This window comes from Nelumbo lutea, chromosome 5 (assembly GCF_056320005.1).
Source record: "Nelumbo lutea isolate HS-2025 chromosome 5, American lotus-T2T, whole genome shotgun sequence".
Lineage (NCBI taxonomy): Eukaryota > Viridiplantae > Streptophyta > Magnoliopsida > Proteales > Nelumbonaceae > Nelumbo > Nelumbo lutea.
The window spans coordinates 60,442,210-60,461,940 of NC_142688.1; the positions used below are offsets into that span (position 1 = coordinate 60,442,210).

Sequence of the window (19,731 nt, forward strand, 5' to 3'; positions counted from 1 at the left end):
GGGAGTGTAGGCATGAGGAGAAATTGGTTCAGCTTCCCTCTCTCCCTGACCCTCCACCTTTTCGTGTTTTTTCTCGTCATCACAAAGGCCAACAAAATTCAAGAGCTGTAGAGAATCCGGAAGCTGTACCTCCAGTGCCACCAGACTCCTCGGGGGAGGATCATACTCACTCAGGTATTTTGGCTCCCAATGATGTCTTTGAATCTATTGAAAATGATTCCTCTACTGCTAATGATCTTGACCGCCCTATTGCTCACAGGAAGGGTGTTAAATTGTGCACCACTAAACATCCCATTTCCAACTTTGTCTCTTATGAGAACATTTCACCCTCATTCCGTGCTTTCCTTACCTCTATTGACAGTGTCCCTATCCCTAAGAATGTGGCAGAAGCTCTTTCAGTTCTTGAATGGACAAATGCCATGAGGGAAGAAATTAATGCCCTTCACAAAAATGGCACATGGGAACTTGTTGATCTTCCTAAGGGAAAGGTTCCAGTTGGATGTAAATGGGTGTTCACAGTTAAGCATAAGGCTGATGGAACAGTGGAAAGGTATAAAGCTCGCTTAGTGGAAAAGGGATTTACTCAAGTGTATGGAGCTGATTATGCAATAAATTTTGCCCCCGTTGCCAAGATGAATTCCATTAGAGTCCTTTTCTCTCTTGCGGCTAATTTGGATTGGGTTTTACACCAGCTTGACATCAAGAATGCATTCTTGAATGGTGACCTTGAAGAGGAAGTGTACATGATTCAACCTCCTGGTTTTCTAGCTCAAGGCAATGAACAGAAAGTGTGCAAGTTGAAGAAGTCCTTATATGGGCTGAAACAATCACGAAGAGCTTGGTTCAGTAGATTCCATGTGGAAATTCAGCTGAAAGGATATAGGCAATGTCAATCAGATCACACACTATTTGTGAAAAAAGGAGAAGGTAAAATTGCTACTCTAATTGTATATGTGGATGGCATAATTGTTACTGGTGACTGGGAGGATGAAATTCAGAAATTGAAACTTTTTCTTGCCATTCAGTTTGAAGTGAAGGATCTAGGACCTGCCAAGTACTTCCTTGGAATTGAAGTCGCCCGATTAAAGAAGGGTATCTTCATTTCTCAAAGGAAATATGTCCTAGATTTACTTCAGGACATTGGGAAGATGGGGGTGAAGCCAGTTGACTCTCTCATTGACCCCAACCATAAATTAGGTGACAGGTGTGGTGAATCTCTCAAGGATGTGAAACAGTTTCAGAGGCTTGTAGGGAGATTGTTATACCTTTCTATGACTCGCCCAGACATTGCATATGCTGTTGGTGTCAGTCATTTAATGCATGCACCTAGGTCTTCCCATCTTGAAGCAGCAGAGAGAATCCTTCGGTATCTAAAGTATCCAGGTACTGGTTTGTTATTTCAAAAGCACGGACATTTGAAAGTTGAAGTTTATATGGATGCAGATTGGGCTGGATCCCAAAGTGACAGAAAGTCTACAAGTGGCTACTGCACCTTTATAGGAGGGAACCTTGTTACATGGAGGAGTAAAAAGCAAAATGTGGTGGCTAGATCCAGTGTTGAAGCTGAATATCATGCTATGGCCCACGGGGTTGCTGAAGGCATGTGGATAAAGAGTTTGTTGGGGGAGTTGGGTTTCCCAGTGGCCAAACCTATAACTCTATTTTGTGATAACAAAACAGTTATAAGCATTGCTGCCAATCCGGTGCTACATGATAGAACAAAGAACATCGAAGTTGACAAGCATTTTATCAGAGAGAAAGTTATCACAGGCGAAGTGTGTACCCCCTATGTCACTTCTGAGAACCAGCTTGCGGACATCTTTACATAGGGTTTAAACCTTTCCAAACATCATGATCTTTGTGACAAGTTGGGCATGATTGATATCTATGCTCCAACTTGAGGGGGAGTGTTGACAATTGTTTGTGTATTCAGGTTTAGTACCATAAGGGTACTATTGTAATTTCTCTTATGTTTATATTGTTCGACTGGACTAGTATAAATAATAAATTCATTCATTCGCCCCCTATGTTCTGGAGGGCTTTTAGTCACTCGACTCACCTCTCTTCTCTCTTCTCCTCTCCTCTCTTCACTTGCTCTTGCTCAACAGTGAAGATGTCAGCAACTTGCATATCAGAGAAAACATGAGGGAGAGAGAGATAGAGTTCGCAAGAAATAGGTCTCAAACAAAGTGGCAGTCTACCTCAATATGCTTCGTCCTTTTCATTAAAGACGGGGTTAGAGGCAATCTTAATAGCACTAGTATTGTCTGCATACAGAGGGATGGGTGTAGGAGGGGAATGACCGAACTCCTTAAATAAAGATGAAGCCAAACAACTTCATTACAAAAAATGACATTGCCCTGTACTTTGCTTCCGTAGAGGACTTGGAAACAGTCAACTGTTTCTTGAATTTCCATGATGTTAGAGAGTCACCCATGAAGACACACCACCCGATAGTGGAATGACATGCGTCAGGGCATCCTGCCCAATCTGCATCAGCATAGGTCCTCAGTTGGATAGAAGAAGATGAAGGAAAGAAAAGACCCTATGATAAAGAGCCCCGAACATAGCGGATGATTCGATGTACTGTAGTCAAATGAGGTTGACGAGGGGCAAAGACAAATTGACTAACAACTTGAACTGCATGTGAGATGTCAGGATGAGTCATGGTGAAATAAATGAGAGACCCCACAAGTTGCCGATAGAGGAAGGCATCTGAAACTGAACTCAAACCATGTTATGAAACAATCGAAAGGTTGGAAAAACTTCTTATTTGTGTCTAAGAAAATAGATCCAAGTGTACCTGGTACAATCATCAATGAACAACACAAAATACTTGTATCCCATTCGGGAAACAACAGATGAAGTCCAAACATCACTATGTATAATTTCAAACGGTGAAGTAGTACGTTCAGCTTGACGAGTGAATGGTAAAATACGACTCTTACTCAGACAACAAGAAACACAAGATGTATCAAAAGATAAATAGATGAAATTTTAGTTTTAATAAAACTAGATTCAAACAAATATTCATGTTTTTCAGAGTTTGGGTGACCCAAATGTTTGTGCAACAAATCCCAAGCAGTTTCTTTGACTTGAAACAGGACTTAGTGTAGAAGAGCTCGAATAAGAAGAGGAGGATGATGCTGATTGTGATTTCTCAAACTTCAACGGGCAAACAAGCGGCCTAGCCTATGCCCCTTCCCTTTCACCTTCCCAGTGTACTGGTCTTGAATCAAACAACCATCAAAGGGAAATGTTAGAATGTGACCTTCATCAACTAATTGACCAACTGAAATAAGGTTAGCAATAAGTTTAGGAACAAGGAAAGTCTTGGCAAGGGACAAGGAGTTTGAGGGGGAAAGTTTGATACATAAATCATCACTCCCAATGATGTCAAGTTTCTCACCATTAGCAGTGACAATATGTCTATGGTTGGTCTCAGAAAGTTTGTTTGAGGGTTTAGGGTAGGCCCTAGTCATGTGATCTGTAGCTCTAGAATCAATTATCCAAACTTGAGAGGGAGAAGAACAGTAACTAGAGAACTCACTAGATAGGCCGATAGCAGAAAAGGCAGATGAGATAGCAGAGGATAACAGTTGTTGTATCTCTTGCTTATTCATGGAAGCAGAGAATTCTCCCTTGGCAGTAAGGCATCAGACACTTGTTCCTCAAATACCTGATAAGCTTGTGGCTGATTCTTCTTCATGGGACCCTTGGGTGGACGAATAGGGCAGTTTGGAATGATATGTCCATGTTGTTTGCAACAAATGCAGACATTCTTCTTTTTGCAATGTGAAGCTATATGTCCATATCCCTTACATTTATAGCATTGTGTTTTAGAAGGATCCTTTCCACCAGATTTCTTATCCCCATGTGCAACAAAAACAGTATCAGTCCTTGAATGAAGATGTTTCCCTTCTATTTTTGCCGCAGTTAGGAGTTTAATTTCTTCCCTTAGTAACTCTCCCCTCACAGTGTCTAAATTTGGAAGAGTTCCTCTGCTAAAAATATTTGACCTGATTATGTCATACTCAGGTGTCAACCTCATAAGAAATTGGTTCACCTTTCTATTTTCAAAATGCTTCTGCAAATACTTGACACACTCAACAGGATCAGAAGGTTCAATATGAACTTGTTCATATTCAGCCCAGAGATCAATAAAGCCTGCATAGTATTTTGTATCTTTTTGTCTCCCTGGCAATAGGCAAAGATTTCAAATTCAATCTGGTATTGCTGTGACATATTGAACTGATGATAAACCTTTTTCAAATAGGAATACATCTCATAGGCAGTCCTCAGTCTTCTCATGGGAACACCAATGTGAGGCACAATGGAGCTCAAGATCCAGCAGACTAACTTTCCATTGTCCAGCTTCCATTGTGTATAGGCTTTACTATCAGCCTCATTATGTTTACATACAATCCCATTCAAGTAACCTTCAAGTCCCTTTCCCTTAACAAAGAAATCAAAATGGAACTTCCACATACTGTAGTTAGTTCCATCAAATTTTATAGGGAGAAAGTCTATCTTTTCAACCATCTTTAATAAGCAAAATGAACCCAGGAAAAGGATAGTAACACTGATGTTCACTTAAATCAGCAATAAACTAGGCAATGAATCACCTCAGACGAACACAATATTTCTCAAAAAAATATTAATATCAAATAGCAATGAAATCTGATCCCAAAACAACACCAAACCAGAGCAACTTCAGCTAGGATAAGTCACTCTATAGAGGAATCGAAATCCTCCAATAAACAGCCCAGAACAGCACAAGCTTAAGACAACACAAACTAGGGTTCCAAGGACTGATAATTGAAAAGAAAATACCCTAGGGCAGCACAAAACTAGGGTTCCAAGGACTGATAATAGTCAATTAAGACAATAGTGAGATACACCAGCCTGAAATGAGAAGTTTTCCAGAGCAGCTTGAAGAGAAGACTTTATGTCTATTGAAGTTCGTCAGTCCGAAGCATGAGAAAACCAGAAAAAAAGGATCAAAATTGTTGCTGTTGAGGGAGGAAGAAGCCAGACTGTTGAGATTCCTTGGTCTATAGCTATTCAAAACTGAACCATATGGAGCCAAGCTGCTGCCGCCCTGGAGAAATCAGTACACAGAAGGAGGAAAAAGTCTGTTGTTGCCCAGGAGAGAAGACCAGAACTCATCCAAGACTTGTCAGTTTCCACTGGTGTTTTGAGTGAGAAAAAAAAAAAAGATCTGGGTGACACAACCAGTCAGAAATGAGCAAGGAAAGAGCAGAAATTATAGAGCAGCTTACTCTGATACCATGTCAATAGACCCAGAGCAGAATACAGAATTCTGGGGATGAAGAATGGATGCTTAGACCCTACCCCAAGGGGCCCTTATATAGATAAACAAATTAGAGTATTTACAGAGAGGCCCTTGTAGGGCAACAAAAATTAATTACAGAAAAACCCTTGTAGGGCTGAAGAGAAAATAATAAAATATACATCACTCAGATGCAATGCAATAGGAACTACGGTAACATGGTACATCAACGAGTTTCTTCACATAAAACTCTTACTAAACCAACCACCCCAAAAGAAACATAAAACTAAAACCCAGAATTTGAAACATCTGCAGAAACACACAAATAAAATCCAGGATCCAAAAGCATAACAACGAAAGATACGCAATCCACCCCCTTTCACTCACAGCTTGAACCTCTGAGCATGATGCACTGAAACTCAAAGGCAATATAACAGAAGAGAACTCCCTACTCCCCGTCAGACCCGAGCTTTCTACAACCCTCAAATAAAACCTCCTTCCCCAACTGCTACTTAGCAGACAACCCATTATTCTTCATCCACTATTCCTTTATCTCCCCCTTCACCTTCCTCCCAGGCCTCACCCCCTTCTTGAGAAGACTCTTTGAATCCACCTCCCCCTAACTTCCTTCCCCCCTCTTTCTTATCCTTTTGTTCCTCAGGCTAAAAATCTGTGGCTACCCTGTTATTCTCCACTTCCATTCTTTCATCCTTCCCCCCTCCCTCCTACTCCACCTTTTCACTATCCTCCTTATCAGTAAAGTTATCCTTATCTTCTCATTGATGACCTCTAAACCAGTTCTTTCTGACTTCTCCCTTGAGGAATCCTCATCTTTTTGGGAGAATGGAAAAGAAGCTGGCATTGTGTTAGCTGGGTCTAACTCCATAGAAATAACCTTGTCTGTCTTTCGAAAAGGACCGTTTAACATTCATTTTCACTCCTTTTCTTTTATACTTCTCTTGAATCTGACATAGGAGCCTGTTAGAGTCAAATTGAAAGTCAGAAAAAGAGAGAAGAGAACACAGCCGAATGGTGGGTGCGACACCTTCTGTTAGTCGACAACCTAAAAGATATATTTATATTAAAAGGTAAAAGGATAGATATACCCATAATATACAATATAGAGAGTACAAATAATAGTTATGCAACAAAGAAGAGTAAAAGTACAAAAATAGCCTTGCGGCTAGATTTCAGTCTCTACACTCCCCTTCAAACTGATGCCTAGGAATAAGCATCAGTTTGTCCATGAGAAATAGATCTCGAGCCCGAGTCATTGCTTTAGTCAACTGGTCTGCTAGTTGGAGCCCAGAGGAGACATGAGGAAGAGATATGATACCCTTAAGAAAGAGATCGCGGAAGAAATGGCAATCAACTTCTATGTGTTTGGTGCACTCGTGGAAGATGGGGTTGGAAGCAATTTTAATTGCACTAATATTGTCTGCACGGAGAGGGACAGACGATGATGGCTCATTAAGCATTTCAAATAGAAGAGCCCGAAGCCATATGATCTCACTACACACGAAAGACAACCATGTATTCGGCTTCAGTGGAAGATTTGGACACAGTGGCTTGTTTCTTGCACTTCCATGAGATAAGAGAGTTGCCTAAGAAAACACACCAGCCAGTAGTGGACCATCGGGTGTCAGGGCATCTAGCCCAATCAGCATCCGCATAGGCCATAAGACTAATAGGGGATGAGGAAGAGAGGAATATCCCGTGTGACAAGGTGCCTTGCACATATCTAATGATTCGATGAACTGCAGATAAATGTGGTTGTCTTGGGGAAGACACGAACTGGCTTACTATTTGAATTGCATAAGATATATTTGGCCGAGTCATGGTGAGGTAGATTAAACTGCCCACTAGCTGACGATAAAGGGTAGGCTCTTCCAGAGGAGAACCATCATCTTTGCTGAGTTTCAGGTTCAGTTCTAGTGGGGTGTCCACAATCTTAGAGTCACTAAAGATTTGCCAGTTTAACAAGATCAGTTGCATACTTTTGTTGATTAACAAAATAGCCCTGAGAGTTTCTGCTCACTTCAAGTCCCAAGAAGTATGTCAAAGGCCCTAGGTCCTTCATCTGAAAGGACTCATTGAGTAACTGTTGTAGCCTAGTTATCCCTTCTGTGTCATCCCTTGTAATGAGTATATCATCAACATAGAGGAGTAATATCGTTGCTCTCTGCTTCCGCCTTAAGATGAATAAGGAATAATTGAAAGAACTCTGGATAAAGCCAGCATCAATGGAGACGGATCTGAACTTCTTAAACCAGGCCCTAGGTGCTTGCTTCAGCCCATAAAGTGACTTCTTCAGGCGACAAACAAGTTGTGGGTCTGTATAATATCCTGGAGGGGGCTTCATATAGACTGTCTCTTTCAACTCCCCATGTAGAAAAGCATTCTTTACATCCATCTAATGAATTGTCCATTGTTTGGATGCAGATACAACCATCTAATGAATTCTTGACTCCTCATAGTTTATCCCATACTTCTGTTTGTAGCCTTGTGCGACCAGCCTAGCTTTGTATCTGTCTAGGCTTCCATCATATTTTAGTTTCACAGAGTAGACCTATCTACCTCCTATAAGAGATGTCTTAGGTGGAGCTTTGAACAGGTCCCAGGTGTCATTCTCAAGAAGGGCTCGACTCTCAGAGTCCATGGCATCTTTCCAGTGTGGGTCTGTTATAGCTTGCTAGTAAGATTTGGGAATGTCCGTGGTAGAGAAAACAACGACAAAGGAGCTATGGTCTGGTGAAAAAACCATAACGGTTAGGTGGGCAAGAAATTTTAGAGGAACAATGTAAAGTGGGAGCAATGGGTTCAAGAGGAGGTTCCAGTACACTTACTAAGGTAGCTGGAGTGACCGGATCAGCAACTAGAGGCAGAGTAGAGGGGGGATGGAGACTGAAGAAGGCCGTTGCTTCCTGAAGTAGGTCTGGAGTTGTTGCGGAGGAGACAATGGAATATCTGAGGCACCTGTAGAATAAAAAATGTGCAACAAGGATATAAAAGGACTTGGGAATTTTACAATATGTTCAGAAAAGGACACACTTTCAAGAAAAACTACATTACGAGAGATTCTAAGACGATGAACTGAAGGATCATAGAAAAGGAACCCTTTATGTTTAGAACTATACCCCATAAAGGCACACAAAGCTGCTTATATAGTTAACTTTGTGTGTTCATGAGGTGGGAGGTGGACAAACACAAGCACAACCAAAGACCCTGAGCATGGACAGGTCTGGGGGTTTGGGAAAAAAGAAATTGAAAAGGAGAAGAGTTGTTCAAAGCAGATGATTGAAGACGACTTATGAGATACACAGTAGTGCTGGCCACCTCCACCCAAAACCAAAAGGGTACATGAGAATCATGCAGAAGAGTTCTGACTACACTCAAGATATGCCCATTCTTCCTTTCTGCTACTCCGTTTTGTTGTGGGGTGCCTGGACAGGATTTTTGGGGTTGAATTCCATGTTGTTTTAAGTAATTTTGGAAATCCTCATCAATATACTCTCCCCCTAAATCTGATCGTAGCACGCAGATTCGAGCATCAATTTGGGTACTAACATAGGTGTGGAAGTGTTTAAATACAGTGTGCACTTCAGATTTCTTTTGAAGAAAATAAGCCCACGTGAAACGGGTGTAGTCATCAATAAAGGTTACAAAGTACTTATATCCCAACTGGAGTGTCGTATTGACTAGCTACAGAAGTGATAGAGGAGGAGGCATCTGAACCATCTACAACAGTCTGATAGGCCTTATAGTTCCCTTTCTTCTGATTCGGCCCACTACCTTTCTGAGGCCGGGTAGGACATTCAGTGATAATGTGGTCGACGTGATTGCAATTGGTGCATGTGTTTTTCTTCTTAAAATGGGAGACAACGTGCCTATACTCCTTACATTCATAACACTGTATCTTAGAAAAATCCTTATTCCCTTTTGGTTTAGTTTCCGGGAAGACAACATCAATGTTGGAATCCTTCCATCCATCCAGTGCAGTATGTGTAGTCAATCTGGTTTCCGCTTTCAAAATCTCCCCAAGGATATCTAAGTCAAGAAGTGTTCCTCGGCTTAGGATATTAGATTGGACAACTTCAAACTCTGGCTTAGATGCATTAGGAAATGCATAATTTTTCTCCTGTTAAAGTGTTCATTCATGTATTTAACACAATAGTCTGAAGGATCCTCTCCCATGTGAACTAACTCATATTCTGCCCAAAGGTTGATGAATCCGGCATAATATTCCTGGACCTTTCTATCTCCCTAATAGTATGAGAAAATGCCAACCTCTATTTGATACTGTCTAGAGGTATTCGATTGCTAATAAACTTTCTCGAGATATTGATACATCTCATAGGCTGTCCTGTACCCTTTCATAGGGATAGCAATATCAGTTTCCATTGAGCCTAGAATCCATGATGCAGTTTTTGCGTTGTCGATCTTCCACTGATTAAGTCCCTTAATGTTAGAGTCATCAAGTTTAGATACAGATCCATCTAGGTATCCCCAAAAACCCTTATCTTCGACATGGAACTGAAAGTTGAACTTCCATAATGCGTAGTTCGTACCACTGAACTTAATAGGAAGAACCTCCACCCTTTCTGATGCCATTGGAAGACAAAAGGCAACAATACACACTTCCAGAAACCAAAAAAATTCGAACCAGAGAAAGAAAAGGAGAATACCTTTCTACTGGTGTCTAAAAAAGGCAACTATAAAGTTCTGCCGAACTGAAGAGTGGATCAAAACCCCTCAAAGACAAAACCGATCCAAACCAAGCCAAAGGGATTCAGTAGATCTGCTATGGGCGACACCGGATCTAAAATTTCAGGCTGATCCGATGTCTCTATAGGGAGATCTGAGAAGAAAGGTGAATCCGAGGGTGCAGCAGTCCAGGAAACAGATCTGTAGCCGATCTAGGAAGATGATTAAAAAGACACTCAAGAACTTCCTGGATGTTATGTGAAAAGTTCAGGTCGTGACCTGCTCTGATACCATGTCAGAGTTGGATCGAAAGTTAGAAAGAGAGAGAGAGAGAAGAGAACACAGCCGAATGGTGTGTGTGACACCTTGTGTCAGTCAACATCTTAAAAGATATTTTTATATTAAAAGGTAGAAGGACAGATCTGCCCTTAATATACAGAAAGAGAGAGTACAAATAATAGTTATACAACAAAGAAGAGTAAAAGTACAAAAATAGCCCTGCGGGTAGATTTCAGTCTCTAGTCTCTACAGGGCAGTCCTCTACAAGCCCTTAAGCCTGTGAAGAACTTTGGTCACATGAACCAGCTGCCTGTTTCCGGAGCCTTTGGATTTTCTGAGCTCCCCTATCTTAAGCATGTCATTAACAAGATTCTCTGAGGTTCATCCATTCCTTCTCCTACCCAGGTCCACCCCTAATTTACCCACTGCCGCCGATTTTCTCCCGCTTTCCTCATACATCTGATCCAATTCTGCTACAATTGTTTCTCTCCCGAACATCTGGTCTAACTCCCTACTGTCAAACGTTCTTGGGCTTGCATTGCTCTTTGACACACTGTCTAGAACATTTGCACCATCCCCTTCAAACTCTGCTAGATCTGAGGTCTTAATGTCATTGAGTCACCGTGATTCTCCCTTATTTCAAAACCAAACTTTACAAACTCTTTGGTTGATCCAAAAGAGGCACTTCACACTTCGAGCTTCTCGTGCATTTTGGCGAACTCGTCTCATCAGAGCTGATAAACCTTGTGGTCACCCACTCACAAACCTCTTTCTTCCTCTTTCCAACACTCCAGGGAAGTTTTGAAACTTGACTTTTAAAGCCTTCTGATTTCTTTGCCTTCAATCGTTTGAACTTACTACTAGCCCTTCCCCAACTTCTTTTACCTGAACCATCTCCAGCCAAGCTTCTTCGTTTTCTTAGACGATTCATGAAAGGATCTTGTTTAAAACTTAGTAGGGACGAAGATAGAGATAAGTTGCTTTCCATAATCTCCTTATTCTTTAGCAACACGTGATCGAGAGGCCCATTGGGAAAACAGGCCGACTTGGGCCCAACACCTTTTGAGCTGTCTTTCCCATCCAGCCCTAGCTGGCTCTTCAAGCTACCGAGCCCATCTGGCCCATTTTTTTAACCAAAAAAAGACACCTGTTTGGCATTTTTCCCTTTTTTAACTGTCTCTCGAAGAAACCTCGTTGTCCGTAGGAAGAAGCACCCTGTTGTTTGCCTCTTTAGAAAACATCTAACTTGCTTTCCATTTCCGATGAACTCTTTTCTTGACCCAAGGTAAAAGGCTGTTCGTCTTCCGAGACAGACGCTTCCTTTCCGCTTCTTTTTCCTCCCATTCTCTTTATCTCAACTGTAAACCCCCTAGCCAGCTCATCATCTTCAACCTTGGAGTAGCTGTTCCACAGTGCCACTTTGCCTTCCGCAATGATCCAAACCTTCCTCCATCGTTCTTGAATAGCTGATGGTTCGACATCTCATTTTACAATGGTGTGGACCCCATAGATCCTCTTGTTTGGTTAACTGCTTTGTGTGTGTGTGTGTGGGGGGGTAGATTCTGAATGACTTGAATTTTCATAAAAAATTGATTAAAATTGTACCTGAAATGAGTTGAATTAGAAGTTCTTTTTATTGATTTTGCAGCTGGATACTTTGGAGTTATGCCATATTGTGCATCTTCATAAATATCCATGGTAAGATTTTATTAAATTTTATAAGAGAATGATGTGAAATACTTTTCCATTTTTTTTTATATTTTGATCCTTTAAATATGAAAATCCTCCATATTTTACAGGATTGAATATCTACTTCTGGCTCTCTTTTGTTCCTGTTGTAGTAAGTTTCTATATTATTCTTTTCTGTATGGAATTTTTGCATGTTTTGTTCATCCATGATTTTGGTTATTATTTTCTCCTATGTCTTATTATTCAAAATATATTTCAAAGCTAGTCATGTTGGTTGGTACAAAACTTCAACATATTGTATCACTGTTGGCTCTTGAAATTGTGGAATCAAAGGGCCCTTCTGTGGGGACTCAAGTAAAACCACGTGATGGTCTTTTTTGGTTTGGGAAGCCGGAAATTCTGTTGAAGTTGATACAGTTTATCTCCTTTCAGGTGATTTTCTTCTAATTGTTGCCTTTGCGCTCATCTATTAAATATCTGATTAATTCTTTAAGTTCACCATTTTCCATGAATTTGATTTTTCTAGTTTCTGTTCCATGCAGAATGCATTCGAAATGGCAACATTTATTTGGTCCTTGGTAAGATGACACCCTATAAATACAAATTAATTTTACTTCTATACTTCTATTAGTACACAACTATATAAGTTGTTCAAGTAAGCTTGGAAAAAGACAAGTATATGTGTGCTATGTGTGGTTTTGTTGGTAATTGTTTGTCAATCTCAAAATTCTTAGTCCTTTCATGCTGGACCAGCTTATGTGCAATGTTGATAGCTTGGTTCTTACAATATAGAATCAAGGGTTGCTCTATCTTAATCTGAATCTTGTTTGCTGAAATGGTGAAGTAGAAGAGCAAGAAGAGAAGAGAGAGAAGAGAAGAGAACAGTGTATGGGTGGCAATGACTTCTCAGCTGGCTCAGCCCTAGAACTGATATATATATATATATATATATATATATATATATATATATATATATTGACGTTAAGATGTTACAATAAAAATGCTAGAATGCCCTGATTAGTGATGGGACACCTAGACAGTACAAAGAAATAAAACCAGTTCAGGCTCAATAACTAAAGGCTCATAACAGAATATAAAATTAAAACATAGTATGCTAAATAGGCCCACCAACACTCCCCCTCAAGCTATGCATGGATGTCAGTCACGTTTAGCTTACCAAGTAAGTTAAGGAACTTTACTGAAGACAGACCTTTTGTCAAAACATTAGAAATCTGCATCTCTAAGGGTGTGTAAGGAAATGCAAAGTTCACCTGAGACAATTTTCTCTCCCACAAAGTGTCGGTCAATCTCAATATGCTTAGTCCTATCATGCTGTACTGGATTAGTTGCAATGTTGATTGCAGTCTTATTGTCACAGTACAGCTTGAGGGGACCATCAACTTTCGTTCCTAGCTCACCTAGGAGAAGTCCTAAGCCACAATAGTTCTGCAACACAATGTAGCATATCCCTATATCAGCTTTTGCTCTTGATTTCACAACCACATTTTGCTTTTTACTTCTCCGAGTAACCAAGTTCCCCCCAACAAATGTACAATATACAAAAGTAGACTTCCTATCTCCAATTGATCCAGCCCAATCAGCGTCAGTGTATGCCTCTATTTCAAGTTGATTGTGCCTCCTAAACAGGATTCCATTCCCTGGACAAGTCTTTAAATACCTAAGGATCATTTCAACTGATTTCATGTGAGGTATGTTGGGAGAATGCATGAACTAGCTAACATGTACTAGATAAGCTATATCAAGTCGGGTAGGAGACAGGTATATCAATTTTCCCACCAATTACCATATCATCCACATAGACTATGAGAGTCGTAAGCATATTACCTTGTTTCCTTTTGAACAAGGTATGATCTGCAACACTTTGAGTGTATCTCACTTTTTTCATGGCCCTACAAAGCTTCTCAAACCAAGCTCAGAGAGATTGCTTAAGCCCATATAATGCTTTCCTTAGCCTACATACCTTCCAATGAAAGTCGTAGCCAAGTGGATGATTCATAAATACCTCCTCATGTAAATCCCCATTTTGGAAGGCATTCTTCACATCCATCTAATGTAGCTCCCAACAAAAAATTGCAACTAATGACAATAGAACCCGAATTGTATTAAGCTTTGAAACTAGAGCAAAAGTTTCCTTATAGTCAATCCCCTCCTTCTGAGTAAGCCCTTTTGCCACCAGCCTAGCCTTGTATCTTTCAATGAAATCATCTTCCTTGTGCTTCACAATGAACACCCACTTGCACCCCACGATACTCTTTCTTTTGGTAGATCCACTAATTCCCAAGTCTTGGCTTTCATCAAGGCACTCATTTCCTTGTTCATTGCTTCTCTCCATCTTGGATCAGACACAACCTCTGAGTACCTGGTAGGGACATGGACAGGAATAAGTTCAGACACAAAACAGTAATAACGAGGATATAAACAGGAATAAGAGACCTATTTAGCAATGGGATGTCGAGTAGTACAAAAACGGATAGGCTTACGAAGAGCAATAGAAAGATCCAAGTCAGAAGTAGGAGTGATAGCATCAGTTGTAGGGTTACCTAGATCCACTAAGACGGATCGATTTGAGTCTAGTTGGTTGCTGCCACAAGTTGGAGGGATCTCGCTTCCTTTTCCTGTAGACAATTCTAACATCTTTCTGTTGTCTATTAGCGGTATCAGTCCCTTCCTCAACATCTTGAGTAGTAATAGGTTCAGTAGGAGTTTCACCAGATTCACCTAGACAACTCACTTGGATAAATTAGACTAGAAATTGATTGTTTTCTGTTGGAAAACGTGGGGTTACTGGTGTAGATGCACCTATATTTGGTAGTTGTGTAAAAATAGGAATGTGTGAATATGTATTCCTAGGATTGTGGAAGAGTATAATCCCTTAAATATGGGGATTAAAATAGTTAGTCCCTTAATTATAGGGATTGATTTAGGATGGTGTTTTCTATTTATTGCAGCAACTTACTATATAAATATGCCGGTTGGCAATGGAATGATAAGATTAGTTTTTACCATTTCAAAACATGGTATCAGAGATCTAGGTTTGCCAACCTTGAGATTTTTTTTCTCTGGCCTTCATTGCCAAATCTTTCCCCTGCTTTTCTGGCCTTCATTGCTAGTTTTTTATTTTTTCTCGTGTTTTTCTGGCCTTTAGTGCTGATCTGTAATCAGCAGTGTTTCTTTTCCTCCTTCTTTATTCTCCTTTCCCGCTAGCCTTATTCTTCCTCCATTGACAATGTCCGACGTGACTGCAATAGGTGCTCCCGTTCAAACCAATGGAGCAACGAATTCTCATCCTCATACCGATGATTTGTAGAATATTCAGGCAACATATAAACTGAATGACCAGAACTATTTGAAGTGGTCACAACTAGTGTGTACCTATTTGAAGGGAAAAGGAAAAATTAGTCACTTTCTTGGAACAGGGCCAAAATTGGGCGAGCCAAATTTTGATGCTTGGGACGAAGAGGACTCCATGCTTAGTCATGGTTGTGGAGTTCAATGACACCCGAGATTAGCGATACTTGTATGTTTCTTCTCTTTGCAAGGGCTATTTGGGATGCTGTCCGACAAACCTATTCCAAAGCCCATGACGCTGCTCGTGTCTATGAGGTCAAAGTGAAGACGTTGGCGGCCAAGCAAGGGAGCAGAAGCGTTACAGAGTATGCAAATCTGCTGCAAAATTTGTGGCATGAGCTTGATCATTATTGGGTTCTTGAGACAAAGTGCCCCGATGACGCTGTGATCTTGAAAAATTTTATTGAAAGAGATAGGGTGTATGGTTTTTTGGTTGGACTGAATGCTGAATTTGATCAGGTCCGAATACAAATTCTCGGCAAAGAAGTGTCTCCATTGAATGAAGTTATAGCCCTTGTTAGAGCTGAGGAAAGCCGTCATGGAATCATGCTTGAGCCTAAAGATCCCGAAGGTTCTACTATGGTGGCAAGGGAAGGAAATTACCGTGGTTCAAAGGGTGAGAACAATCACAACTTGACTCGTGACACAACCACCCGTGACTCTAACGACAACCTCTGGTGCACCTATTGCAAGAAGCCCAAACACACAAAAGATCGCTGCTAGAAACTTCATGGGAAACCTCCCACATCCAGCAAGGAATGGGGCAATCGAGGAGTTTCGAAACAAGTTCAACAGGCCCATATTGTCTCCACAATCCCGTAGCAAGAACACTCAAGTCAAGGGCCATTTAATGATGAAGAAATTGAAAGGCTAAGGGGTTTCCTGGGATCCTTGAAACCAGGAAGTGGTCATACCTCTCTTGCTCTCTCGGGTGAGTCTTTATCTCTAGGATTACATGTCTCGGCTAGTGTTTTTCCATGAATTCTTGATTCCGGAGCTACTGACCACATGACACCCTCTTCACTACATTTTCTCACCTATACACCCTGTCCTAGTAGTAGGAAAATTTCTGTTGCTGATGGTTCTTTCACCACAGTGGCAGGAATTGGGAATATTCAGATTACTCCATCCCTTTTACTTAAAAATGTGCTTCATCTTCCTAAGTTATCTACTAGCCTTATCTCTATATATAAACTCACCCAGGATGTGAACTGCAATGTTGTGTTCTTTCCTTCTTACTGTGTATTTCAAGACTAGGTTTCGGGGAAGAAGATTGGACTTGCTAAGGAAAGGGATGGGCTCTACTACCTTGAAGCAACCAGCAAACCATCTCACACTGTTATGCATGTTACACATGAGTCATTCTTATCTACCTCCAATAAAGATTTACTTTGGCGTCATCACTTTCGTTTCGGTCATCCTTCATTTTCTGTTTTAAAAACAATGTTTCCTTCCTTGTTTAAAGGGATTGATGTTGAAACCTTTCATTGTGAAGTTTGTGAATTTGCTAAACACAAAAGGGTTTTTTTCCCAATCAGTAATAAAAGATCTTCAATCTCTTTTTATTTGATTCATTCGGATATATGAGGCCCTTCTCGAATTCCCAACATTACTGGTTCTAGATGGTTCGTCACCTTTATTGACGATTGCATTAGGGTCACATGGATTTTTCTTCTTAAGTCTAAATCTGATGTGGGCACCATTCTTCCCAACTTTCATAATATGGTCCAAACTCAGTTTGGTGTGAAAATTAAAAGGTTTCGATCTGATAATGCTGCAAATTATTTTAATCAGAATTTGTCCCCATTTTTCCAGAAAGAAGGCATTGTGCATGAACCTCCTTTGTTAATACTCCCCAACACAATGGGGTAGCTGAGAGGAAAAATGGCCATCTATTGCAAACCACCCGAGCCTTTCTCTTTCAAAACCGGGTCCCAAAACAATATTGGGGGGAAGCTGTCCTTACCGCTGCATACACCATAAATAGACTACCATCTAAAGTTCTTGACAATCGGAGCCCAATACAAGTCTTCTCTCAATTCTACCCTGATATTCGAACCTCAAATAATCTCACACCAAGAATTTTTGGTTGCACTGCCTTTGTTCATGTCCATAATAAGGGAAAATTAGATCTACGAGCAATCAGGTGTGTCTTCTTGGGATATTCCCCAACTTAGAAAGGTTATAAATGTTATCATCCAGCCACCAGAAAATTCTACACCTCCATCGATGTCACGTTTGAGGAGTGACAATCCTTTTTCACTCAACCTTATCTTTAGGGGGAGCCCTCATTAATGGAAGATAAGGCCTCGGATCTACTCTCCCTAAATGTATCACCCTCCTCACAATCATCCAACCGTCAAGAATCACATCCTTCTGAGTCACATTCCTCTGAGCTGCACATTTCCGAGCCTCAACGAGAGTCAAACAACCCGACCATTGAACCAAATCCAGGCACTGTTAACTCACCAATTATGTGCATGATGATGTGAGATATATGCAGGTTTACTCTAGGAGAAGAAATCCAGATCCTCAACTTGTGCAAGTCCAAGATTCAACCCCTAATCCTAGAACTGAGGGATGTTCAGAACCTAAACCTGTACCTTCACAATCTGAGTATGAGTATGACCTACCTATTGCCCTGAGAAAAGGAACCAGAGAATGTACCAAACGCCCATTGTACCCTTTAGCCAAATTTGTGTCGTTCCAAAGATTCTCTGAACCTCATAAAAGTTTTCTAGCCAGCCTTAACACCATTCCAATTCCTAATACTCTAGCCGAGGCACTTTCTAATAGGAGTGGAGAAAATCCATGAGAGTGGAAATGGAGGCACTAGAAAAGAACAACACGTGGGAAGTTGTGGATCTACCGAAAAACAAGAAGGCTGTAGGATGTAAATGGGTATTTGCAATTAAGTACAAATCTGATGGGTCATTAGAAAGGTACAAAGTACGACTGGTAGCCAAGGGATATACACAGACTTATGGGGTAGATTATCAGGAGACTTTTGCCCCAGTAGCTAAAATGAATACAGTAAGGGTGTTGTTATCTTTGGCTGCTAACTATAATTGGGATTTGCAACAGTTTGATGTAAAGAATGCGTTTCTCCATAGTGATCTAGAAGATGAGATATACATGGACATTCCACCGGGTTTTGGAGAAGGCATAAGGGGAACAAAGTTTGTAGGTTGAAGAAAGCACTATATAGTCTCAAATAGTCTCCGAAAGCATGGTTTGGAAGGTTTACAAAGGTGATGCTCAATACAGGTTACAAGCAAAGTCAAGGTGACCACACATTGTTTATCAAACACACAGCCTCAAGGGGAGTTACTGCTCTATTAGTCTATGTGGACGATATAATCGTTATTGGGAATGATAAAAAGGAGAAGGAAGCATTGAAAAACTGCCTTGCCAGAGAATTTGAGATAAAAGACTTGGGGGGACTAAAGTATTTTCTCGAAATTGAAGTTGCACATTTTAAACAAGGCATCTTTATCTCTCAACAAAAGTATGTTGTTGATCTTTTGAGAGAAACAGGAAATATGGCATGTAAACCTTCCATACCTATAGATCCCAATCATAAACTTGGAGAAGCCAGTGAGAATGCAAGTGTAGACAAGGAGATGTTCCAAAGGCTGGTTGGAAAACTCATTTATCTTGCACATACACGGCCGGATATTGCATATGCTGTAAGTGTAATAAGTCAGTTTATGCATAATCCTAAAGAAGTTCATCTGCAGGCTGTTCATCGAATTTTGCACTATTTGAAAGCCAATCCAGGGAAAGTAATTTTATTTAGAAGGAATGGGGGATTGGCTCTTGAAGCATATACAAATGTTGATTATGCAGGATCTCCAGTAGATAGACGGTCCACTTCTGGTTACTGTACCTTCTTGGGAGGAAACTTAGTCACTTGGAGGAGTAAGAAGCAGAATGTAGTGGCTCGGTCAAATGCAGAGGCAGAGTTCAGGGCTATGGCACAAGGAGTGTGTGAATTACTCTGGTTGAAGATAATTTTAGAAGACTTGATGATTCCACGAGAAGAGCCTATGAAACTATATTGTGACAACAAGTCAGCCATCAATATCGCTCACAATCCTATTCAACATGACAGGATGAAGCACATTGAAATTGATCGACACTTTATAAAAGAGAAACTAGACAACAAGTTGATTTGCACTCCCTATGTATCTACAAAAGGACAACTGGCCGATGTACTTATTAAAGGGCTCAATAGTACAGACTTTCGTAGAATTGTAGCCAAGCTGGGAATGGAGGATCTCTATTCACCAGCTTGAGGGGGAGTGTTGGAAAACGTGGGGTTACTGGTGTAGATGCATCTATATTTGGTAGTTGTGTAAAAATAGGAATGTGTGAATATGTATTCCTAGGATTGT

At 40.6% G+C, this 19,731-nt stretch overlaps 1 protein-coding gene across 5 annotated transcripts in view; it reads left to right on the forward strand.

Annotated features, from left to right (window-relative positions):
• Positions 1 to 19,731, forward strand: part of MLO4 (Seven transmembrane MLO family protein) — a 119,907-nt gene that overhangs the window by 27,605 nt on the left and 72,571 nt on the right. For 3 of the 5 annotated variants that reach the window (XM_088942812.1, XM_088942813.1, XM_088942810.1), the window contains 4 exons: positions 11,925 to 11,974; positions 12,076 to 12,116; positions 12,227 to 12,397; positions 12,508 to 12,543. In XM_088942812.1, coding sequence (XP_088798938.1) covers positions 11,925 to 11,974; positions 12,076 to 12,116; positions 12,227 to 12,397; positions 12,508 to 12,543 — 298 coding nt within the window. The remainder of the gene's footprint in view (positions 1 to 11,924; positions 11,975 to 12,075; positions 12,117 to 12,226; positions 12,398 to 12,507; positions 12,544 to 19,731) is intronic. The other 2 variants (XM_088942815.1, XM_088942811.1) reach the window with 1 other exon arrangement.